The following is a 10,873-nucleotide window of genomic DNA, read 5'->3' on the forward strand; positions in this document are numbered from 1 at the left end:
TCGCAGTTGTGTTAAAATGACCATTCAATGGCCCTACATTTGGCAACTTTGACCGATCAAAGTCTGGCCCATAAAAAATTCAATTTTGCAACTTAAAAGAGAAAGACACCAAAAATATTTAATGGTTTGGGACCGGTACACTCGTGAAAGGGGAACTCATATGTTCACTCACAATTCCAACCAATAAATATGAAGTCCAATAATTGAGATAAGATCATGATTTTAAAACTCGTATGAGACTGAGATGTATCACCCAAGTTAACTTAATATTGCTACTGAATGAGACCAACTCACAAATTTATTTGAGACAACCACATATCATGAGATAAGCAAGACGTCTCAGATGAGATTTTCTAATATCTCGTCCGAGACAAACGATACCTAATAGTAATGAATAAATCGTAAGACAAACGATATGTATCGGACGAGATTTTCAAAATCTCGTTCAAGTTAAAAGGACAAACGAGTTAAACATTCTCAACCCTATATTCTCAATGTAAATATTTAATTTATTCATTTTGGTAGGTGTATTATGATTTTTTTTTTTTTATAGGAATCATTTATGAATTTTTTCACAAAATTTCAAATTTTTTAAATGGTTAAAAATCATTGTCTCAATGCCAAACGAGACAATTCGAACAAGACGAGACGTATCGTCCGAGTTAACTTGGTATTAGGGATAAATGAGACGAGACGTGAAACCGAATTTAAAAACCATGGATAAGATATAAAGTGCAATATTCTAATTAAAATGCATTCCCAAGATTCACACTCTTGCATGGTTTTAAAATTCGGATTCATACCTCGTCTCATCCACGCCAAATACCAAGTCATCTCGGACGAGTTTTCCGATACGTTTGAGACATCTTGTTCAAAAAATAGAAAAATGAACATGAGGTTCTATATCTCGTTCGAAAATTTAACTTGTCCATCTGTCTCATCCATGCTTGATATTGAGACGACTCGGGCGATACATCTCGGTCTAGGACTAATTTTGAAACCATGCACTCTTGCCAATTTCACTCAAGATATTAAGTGATTTTGGATTACTATCCCACCAAGAAGGAAATTAAAATAATAACAAGTGATAATTAAACAAGACTACAAAATGATATTGATATCTAAAACCAACTAATTTTAAATTCAAATGATGTATAAATGAATCTTGGATTATAATTAAATCCATTAAAACATAATAAAATTAAAGGGGTACTTCATCAAATCACACTAAACTTAATCTCGACGCCATCCACCGGTTTTGGATGAGGAAGGTACATTATCTTTGCATCTGGATTGATTAATTCCCACCTATACATCCACAATTAGATCAACAAAAATAGAGTGTAAATTAATAATGTTGTAATAATCACAAAAATTAAACATTAACGAACAACGTAAATTAATAATAATATTTTATTTATTTATTTTTACTTGTATCCTATAGCCAAGTGGTGAAGAAGAATGGTAAGTTGAATCCGAGCGAGCATGTTTCCTGCACAAATTCTTGGACCCGCTCCAAACACTTGGTACGTGCCAGGTTTCGTTGGTTCCTGAATTTAATTTCGGTTCACTAATTTAGTTCTAATTCTAACTAATTAACCAAAAGCTTTACAAGAAACCAAAATTATTTAAACTCACATTCCATCTATCTGGATTGAAGTTCATGGGATTATCGAAGTTATTTGGATCCGTATGAAGGTAACGAATCCATACGATAACTCTCCAATCTTTTGGTATTCTATAACCTGCAAGAAATAACTCTCGAATCATTTAATTTGTTATTCGTGAACTTGTAATTATTTGTGATTTGTAATTTAGTTACCTACCTTGGTAATCGACGTCTTTGTTAGCCACTCGGAAGATGAACGGTGCAATATTTGCCATTCTTATTGTTTCTTCCACCACCTACACATAAGATGAGAAAGCCATTGATCCACAATAAGACATGTATATGTGACATTCAAGGCCTAGATGGAGGCAGTGTTTAGTTGCAGTAATAACTCTATTCGAACATAATTATCGGCGTGTGCAAGCACATTCGTCTCCTACAAGGCCAAGAAAATGATTTTACCTATAATGGAGTTTACATTGATCGCATTTCAAGACCCAAGGAACATAATGTGAAAAAAAAAACCATATTTGACGGCCCAAGACTGTCGAATTTCATAAAATTTGACAAACCAAGGTGTCAAAATTTTCATTGTTGCATTGAGTTTAGTCCCACATCGGACACTTATTACCTTATCTCTCTCCTTATAAGCTCCTGTGCCTCTCCACTCATAGCCAATTGGTTTTGAGTTGGACACCAAATTTATCAATGTTCAAATGGAGTTTTACTGAAATTAAAAACGTAAAACGAAATCTTTTGAAGTTTGAATTACAATAAGAAACACTCCCAAAGATTTCAAATAATTGAATTAGAAATTAATGAATCTGTTTCATCTGAAATATACTTAAGAAGCAAAAAGAAAAAAAAAAAAAGTTCATGAGGGATGTCATGAGAGACAAGAGTTCAACTGACATACCCTGCTTGTGTATTTCAATTGTGTAAGCTCTTCACTTGTAATGAAATCCCCTTTCTTCTTGTTGTTCAAGGCCAAATTTTCTTCCTACAATTCAATTAGCCAAGGTTGATATAAATTAAATTGGAAACAAGTAAAAACCACAATAATAATAATAATTAATTTCTTTGATTATGCTTAGCTGAATTACCCGAAGTCTTTGAAGCACGTCGGGGAATTTGGCAAGGTAATAAAGAGCCCACATTGATGCAACGGCAGTTGATTCATAGCCTGCGATAACAAGAGAAACAATGTTATCGAGAACTTCATCGTCGGATAATTGCTTCCCTTCCTCATTTTTCATCGTCATCAATCCATTCATTAGATCATCTCTATCATTGCTTCCACTTTCTTTCCTCTTCTCCAATTCTTTTCGAAAAATTGTCGTTAGCTTCCTTCGACACTGTGAAATATACATAATTAAACTCCATTTAGCTTATATTGTTGGCTTTGCTATGCAGATTGGTTGAAAAGCATAGACGAGAATGGATGCTAAAAATAAAAAAAATAAAAAAATAAAAAACAAAATTGCATATCAAAATAATAGAAGCACAACACAAAATTTACGTGGTTAGGCAAGATTGACTACGTCTATGGGCGTCTCAATCTTCCTAAAATGAGTTTATCAGAGGGATATAAATGTGCAAATTACCAAAATGGAGATCTAAAATTGAAAAATTCCCAAAAAGGTGCATTAGTTAATTTAATTTTGAAAAGTGCAAGTTACCATTTTCGGAAATAATTTTTTTTTTACTAAAGCAGTAAAAATAAAATGAATAATAGTTTTTCAATTTTTCGTACCAAAAATGTCATTTTCTCTTTCTTCTACCTTTTAACCATTTTTACATTTTACATTATCAAAAGCCAACTCTTTTATATAATGTTGGCTAATAAAGATAGGAGCCTATGAATGTAATTTGAATATAAATTAAAAGATGAGTAATTAAGTAATTTTAATATAAAGTTTAAAAAAGGTATTTAAGGTATGATAATTGTAAAAAAAAAAAAAAAATTATTCATTTTATTTCTTACCGTTTTGATAATAAGATTGAGTATTTTTTTAGTAAATTAACCTATATAAATTGTACAGAGACATGATTGTTCCTACGACGAACACTTTTACCATAAAACCACCAAGAGAATAAAGGTTACCACTAGCAAAAGAATAAGATTAATGTTGGAGTGACCTCAGTGGGAGACACATGGGGGTCATCATGATGTGGTGGTGCACACATGCTCATAGATGCGTTTCTCTGAGATACAAGTAAAATGCATCTACAGACATTTGCGCTCCACCAGGTCAAGGTGTCCCCCGCGTGTCTCCCATTGAGGTCACTCTAGCACGACTTAAAGAATAATGTTGAAGTTTTGATAAAAAGCATTTATGGTTCCTATCCACTTTTACGTCAAGTAGTGCGATATGAGGTTCCAGCTTGAGGTCACTCTAGCACGACTCATAACAAAATACAAGGCACAAATAGAACAAAATTATTGGTTTATTGTGTTGCAAATTATTACCTGAAGTGCATGGTGATATGAAGTTCCTGGAAAATCGAAGGGTTGTGCTCGAAAACCTTTCACCAGCCCTACAAAGTACCGGTCCATCATGTCTAAAAGGGGGCCTGGCTCGAGGCTGACAAATATCTTACCGATGTTCGCAAAGGTAACCTATAAAATATCAAAAAAGAAATTAAATATTGCAAATGCCACTAGGCTTATAAGTGGAAAAACATGATTGGATGCTTACATATTTTATGAACTTCAAATAAAATTTTAAAAATAATAAAAAAAATTCACCATTGAATTTTAATTTTAAATTTGGGAGTTTGGCTGCAATGCATTTTCAGAACCTTCAATCAAGCCAAAAAAAAATCATATATATATTTTATAAATCTGATTTTAACTATGAAATCTAGAGGACTGTGGTGTTGAATTGCCAATGTTGCTATCCATGTGGGCCAACTACCCTTAGTAAGATTTCTACTCTTACCAAGGGTATCAGGCTAACTTTAGTCTATCCTGACTATATGAGCCATTGTGAAGACATGTAGGAGCAAAATATGTATATTCGATCGAGTTTTTAATCAATCGTAGTATAATTTTGGGTTGATTTGATCCAAATTTCAAATTGATGACACAACATTGGATTAAACATGTTTTACGGACTAACCAATTCAAAATTCAAAGAAGTTGGTGTTGTGTAAATGTTTTGTATTCTGTTGCGTTACGTAGAATTACGGGGGTTTCTGTTTTACGGAGTTTACATGTTTTTGGTAACTCTCAATTATATAAATAGAGATCTATAGGGCTGTAAAAATGATGAGAAAATAATGATTGTTCTTGTTTTGTTTCGTAGACATAAGCACACTGTCAAACCACGTAAATCTTTATGTGTTTTTGTGTTATCTTCGCTATTTTGATTTTTTCAAAATTAGATTGATTTGGCCAAAATTTGATTGGACTTGATGAGTTTTAAAACATAGCTTGGGCCGGAACATATGCATGTAGTACAAAATGTATCAAACTGTTTACCTTCTTAATTTCATCAAGACCTTTGACTTTTCCTTTGTTGACCCATGAATGTAGAGAAGATACGATATGGGGCTGAACTATATGAGCTATTTTCTTGAGAGCATCAGGACCGTTGATTGCATTAGTGACATAGCTCCTCAGCCTTGTATGGGGCTTGCCATGCACTGCAACTATAGAATTGTAGCCCACAAGTTCTAATGATGGCCATTGGAGTGAAAAGAGATCGTCCGATCGTAAGACAAACTTGATTAATGTTGGGGAACATGCGATGATTGATGGAGATCCAAATAGGTGGGTCCTATACATTCCAACTCCATCACCATATCTGATCATCAAGTGAAGCAAACAAGAAATGTCAAGAGATTATAGTTTGAAACCTCCTCCGAGTCAACTCAAAACTTGGCCAAGTCAGCTTGAAAATGAAAAAGGAAAATTACTTAAAGCATTCTCGTGGAAGGGTTTCTTTCTAAATAATCCCTAAGTTTTGTGTGGTAGCTTGATAAGACATTTAGTAAACTTTTTTCTTTCTTAACAGTCCCTCGTTACTGGTGAACTCACCTCTTTTTTATTTACTGTTGAGTTCACCACTTTTTATTACTGTCGAACTCAACATTTTTTTATTTAGTGTCAAGTTCACAATTTTTACTGTCGAACTCACTACTATTTACTATCGAGTTCACTAGTTTTTATTTATTGTCAAACTCGACGTTTTTTAATTAGTGTCGAGTTCACCACCTTTTAAATAAAAAGTGGTGAACTTGACACTAGCAAAACTCACTCATTTTTAATTTTTGAGTTTTTTCGACTAAAATACATAGGAAGATCAACTAAAAACTTGAGTTTACAATTTGTTTAAATGATTTCAACCCAAAAGAATCATTCTTGATTAATTTCATCCAAAAACTAAGAAAAAAAAAAATTCTAGTTTCTTACATACATCTTCAAAATATTTGAAAAAAAACCCTTGAAAATGACTTCTTCTTCTTTTAAAATCCTTTTCGACGGAATGAAATCTCTGAAATTCAATTGAGATGTCAAAAATCTAATTTTTAGATGAAAACGATGAGTTTGAACGGTTAAGACATTCAATCGTGAGAATTATGGGAGATGAGGTCCAGGGATTAGAAAGAAAAAGTTTACTAAATGTTCTACAAGCTACAGTTGAAAACTTAGGGATTATTTAGAAGAAAAAAAATTCCTTCTACAGGGATCCTTGAAGTCATTTTCTCAAATGAAAATGGATCCAAGTCGGTTAGAAACTAAGCGGAGTTGCCCTATTATATTTAACATTAATTTTTCAAATATATATATATATATAAGTCTTAATAAAATATGGGTTGGGATCCATGCATTGACTCATTAAAAAACAAAACACGAAACCCCAATCATTAAAATACGAAATCCAATACCTCATATCGACAGACATAAGTCATTGAAGACATCTCTTAAGATCCATTAAAGTACAAAATTAAGTTCTATAAAAAATTGCATTTCTATTAGAAAAGTGCATAATTGCATAGATAATAGGCAAGATATATCCTTGGGATACATGTTTGACATTTGGATTTTGTGTTTTAAAGGTTGGATTTCATTTTTTTATTTGAATAATGATTTTCTGACGCCCCCTCCCCTTGACACACGCTCCCTGATGTTGTATGTGCTAGAACCATTTGATTCTTTTCCTCGGGATACACAACTACACATATTTATGGGGATGTACAGTTGTGTATCCCGAAGGAAAAAAAAATCTATGGTTCTAGCTCATGCCACGTCAGGGGGCATATGGGGGCGTGTGTCAAAGGGAGCGTCAGAAAGTCATGATTCTTTTTTTCTTTTCTTTTTGTGTAATGATTTTGTAACTCAACTTGACAGGGTGACTCAAAAAACTCAACTGACATGTACCTGCAAGAATCGTAGATTTTTTCCCTTGAGATACACAAATCCCCATAAAACACATGTAGTTGTGTATCACGAGAGAAAAAATCTATGATTCTTGCACCTGCCACTGTCAGTGAGTTTTTGAGTTACCTTGTCTAGTTGACTTACAAAATCATCGCTTTTTCTGGTTTCATGAGGGGCGGATCCCCTTTAAAAAAATTTAAATTTGGTTTGGGAGTAGCCATAAGGACTGTTTACATAGCAAATCAAATGAATGAACGGCTTACCTTTCTTGCTTGGATTTGATGAAATCATCGGGTCGACGTACGATTTTAAAGTACCAAAGGAAATTTAGCATCTCTCCTAAGAAGGGTAGACCCAAATGACCAGGAGGGACATTAGCTCCACTCAGAGGAACTAAGAACCAAAGTTCAGTCCAAGACCAGAGTGCCCACACAAGCAAAGGTAGAACTCCCAACACTAGACCCAACCACCATGATAGCATGCCCTCCATCTATGTGTATGTGCTTGTGTGCGTGTGTAATCAAGTATAAATATATGTTTCTTTGATACCTTCAAATGGATTCCTAATATGATAGTAAAGCTATAGGACAATCTCAAACCCCAAAACGAAATTTGTTTTTTAGCACATTGTTCCACTGGGCACTAATATTACTATAAGTTACATTGTTTTCTAGGGCTCACATATCCATGAATGTTTCACTCATCTCTTTATGAATTTTAATACACATTAGAAAACAAACATATTGGTTGATTTCTAATAATCTAATTACTTTAATATTGGAGCATTTTCTTACTAATAATGATAAACTGACTCCCCCATCTGACATACTCCCCCTCCACTCTTCTGACGTGGCATGTGAATAGAACCATAGGTTTTTTTCCTTGGGATACACGATTGCGCATCCCTCCCAAGGGGAAAAAAAATCTATGGTTCTACGTACATATCATGTCAAGAGAGTATGTCAGAGAGGGAGTCAGAAAATCACCGAGTCTTTTCTTATTTTGGCATTTGTTTTCTTAGGTGGGATCTAATCCTATAATAGAAGCTTCATAGAAACAAACACCAGTTGAGATAAAAGAGAAAAAAAATATTTTCTATTTTTGGTATACACCTTCTAAGGAGTAGTATATACTTCTTTTGGAATTTTTTTTCTTAGCATCTCAATCATTTGTTTGATGGAGAAAATCAAATGTGGGTTGAGGACTTGAGGCTAATGTTTTACTATCTTGAATGGGCTACTTACAACTACGAAGAGGCAAGAAAAACATTTTTGGAGCTAGTAGAGCAGAAAGAATGTCTCGTCAAACTTTTGAGTTAGTGGAGGTGTGGCTATTTTTGTTTAGGGAAAAGCTAATATTCTAATTGAATAGTTTAGAGATTCAAATTTGAATCATGTTTTTCATGGGTAAGAAATATTGTGTGTTCGATACCCAGTATGAGCAATGTTTCCTCAGAGCCACCCACGAGGGCGTTCCTTGACTTACCTGGTGCGTGTGATTTGCGAACATTGCACATCCCCAAATAAAGGTCCCATATGCCTTGGTTCTGGCCCTAGCTCATCTGGTCCCTCTAGTCAAATGTACGTCCAAACACCCTGTTATCGAAAAAAAAAAAAAAAGAGATTGATTAAGGGTGGTGTATACAATATGAATAAGTCTACATGTAGTAGGATCATCAACATGATATTCAAAGTGACATTTTTTTTCGTTTGATGTGACAAGTTGTAAGTGTGAAAGAAGGAAAATTTTCTTGTACAAACCAAATTCCATTAGAGCCTTTTCTTATTCTCCTCCTCTTTCTTCTCCTTCTTCACTTATTTATGATGGGTCATTCAACTTGATAAATATTAATTTAACATTCTAAATCTCCATTAGAACTTCTTTTACAAGTCAAGTCTTCATTAAAGATTTTTTTTGCTTTTGTATTCTTCTTTGTTCTGGATAGATCCTTCAACTCGATGACTAATAAGGTAAATATGACGTCAACATTCTAAATCTTCATTAATGCTTCCTTTACAAGTCGAATCGATATTAGAATTATTTTTTCTTCATCTTTGATCTGGATGGATCCTTAATGGAAAGAGTTAGGCTAGCGACTAACATAGTAAGCTTTCAAATCTTAATAAGGGACATTGGACCTACATGGATTGCCACATTGATAACCCAACACCATGGCTCTCTAAAATTCATGGATTAGACCAATTTTTTTATAAGTCATGTGCCACTCACTACATGAAAACTGAAATATTTAAAAATAAAAATCATCAGACAGAAGCCCACGAATTTTAGAAATTGAATTTTTATGACTTTAGACCACTGGAATTTTTTATGTTCCCAAAATGGAGTGGGGACTAATGGAATGGAAATAATGTCATGTGACACTCACTATGTGAAAACTGAAAAATATTATGAGCCACGAATTTTAGAAATCAAATTTTAACAATATAAGACCGTTGGAATTTTTTATGTTTCCAAAATTAGGGGAAGGTGGATAATGCCTCTGGGACTAGTGGAGTAGAAATAATGTCATGTCACGATCACTACATGACAATTGAAAATTTTGATAAGAAAATTTGATGAGCCAAGGCCTACAGATTTTAATGGTCCTCGACCATTGAAACTTTTTATGTTTCCCAGAGCCATTGAAATTTCTCCAATACTTCATTAACTTTGGTAAAGTCTCTGGGTGATGATACCAGAGACCTAGGTTCAAATCCCATTAATACCGAGTTACTGAACTCATAAAAAACAGATTTATCAATAAAAATAAATAATAATAATTAAAAAAAAAAAAAATCAACCCAAACCCGACCCAGATCCATTGAGTTTGTGCTTGGGCGTAGTCGAAAGGGGATTTAGGTTTGGATCACAAAGGGTGAAGAAACTCTTCTAAGTTTCAATTGAACCAACTTCAGTTAGGGTTTGTGAGAGAGAGAGAGAGAGAGAATGGGTTCGTTTTTTTCTTCATTGGTGTCGCCCCCTGCTAGTGTTCCATCGTCCTCAGAGGATTCTCGTGTTAAAGCTTTCCATTCTTCGACTGAATGGAGGATTCACTTCGACTCCCTCAAAGAATCTTCTCAACTGGTAACCCCTATCACTCTCTGTCTGTCTTTGGTTTATTAGGGTTTTGATCTTGATCTTGATCTTTCTTCTGGGTTTATTTTTGTTGAAGATGGTGATCGATTTCTCTGCATCATGGTGCGGTCCCTGTCGATTCATAGAACCAGCCATCCACCAAATGGCTGAAAAATTCACAGAAGTTGTCTTTGTCAAAATCGATGTCGATGAGTTGAAGGTATTGATCTCTTTCCCCCCTTTTTAGCTGTAATTTAGGGTCGAAATGGATGATTTTGATGTTATTTTTTAAGACTTTTTAGGGGTTTTTTTTTTTTTTTTTTTCTTTTTCTGAAATTTGATTCAATGATTGATGATGAGTACAGGACATAGCTCAGGAATTTGGGGTGCAAGCGATGCCAACATTCGTGCTCATCAAAAAGGGTAAAGAAGTAGATAAGATTGTGGGGGCCAAAAAAGATGAACTTGAGAAGAAGATTGAGATACACAGAGGAAAATAATGAGATCGATGCCTCATCACACCAGTAGATCACTAGATCGTCTCCCATCTCAACTTTGCCCTTTTTCTTCTCTTTTTAGTGTTTGATTCGTAATAAAAGTTGGGATTTTTTTTTATATATGTATTATGGGGGTGGGGGATTGGTAGTGTGTTTCATCTCTCTTTTGTAGTAATTTGTTGATATTATTTGAATGAAGTTGAAAATTAGTCTTTTTGGAAATGTTTGGCACTTAGTAATGATGGATTTAATTAAAAAGTTGAATAAAAAAATATATATATTATTAAGAAAGAGGTTAGGAATGTG

At 34.0% G+C, this 10,873-nt stretch overlaps 2 protein-coding genes across 2 annotated transcripts; one reads left to right on the plus strand and one right to left on the minus strand.

Annotated features, from left to right (window-relative positions):
• Positions 1 to 1,110: 1,110 nt before the first annotated feature.
• LOC147405685 (ent-kaurenoic acid oxidase 2-like) lies at positions 1,111 to 7,981 on the minus strand. Its single transcript, XM_086433487.1, has 9 exons — positions 7,259 to 7,981; positions 5,094 to 5,418; positions 4,080 to 4,229; positions 2,713 to 2,964; positions 2,526 to 2,609; positions 1,827 to 1,905; positions 1,639 to 1,745; positions 1,432 to 1,550; positions 1,111 to 1,308 (listed from the first exon to the last, which is right to left on the minus strand). The coding sequence occupies exons 1-9, from the start codon at positions 7,483 to 7,485 to the stop codon at positions 1,218 to 1,220; spliced, it is 1,434 nt and encodes a 477-aa protein (XP_086289613.1). The 5' UTR covers positions 7,486 to 7,981; the 3' UTR covers positions 1,111 to 1,217.
• A 1,881-nt stretch (positions 7,982 to 9,862) lies between these two features.
• Positions 9,863 to 10,789, plus strand: TRX2 (thioredoxin 2). Its single transcript, XM_086433488.1, has 3 exons — positions 9,863 to 10,079; positions 10,168 to 10,290; positions 10,436 to 10,789. Exons 1-3 carry the CDS (start codon positions 9,942 to 9,944, stop codon positions 10,568 to 10,570), a joined length of 396 nt encoding a protein of 131 aa, XP_086289614.1. The 5' UTR covers positions 9,863 to 9,941; the 3' UTR covers positions 10,571 to 10,789.
• Positions 10,790 to 10,873: the final 84 nt, after the last annotated feature.

Source organism: Akebia trifoliata, chromosome 3 (assembly GCF_017979445.1).
Source record: "Akebia trifoliata isolate Shusen 1 chromosome 3, ASM1797944v1, whole genome shotgun sequence".
Taxonomy (NCBI): domain Eukaryota; kingdom Viridiplantae; phylum Streptophyta; class Magnoliopsida; order Ranunculales; family Lardizabalaceae; genus Akebia; species Akebia trifoliata.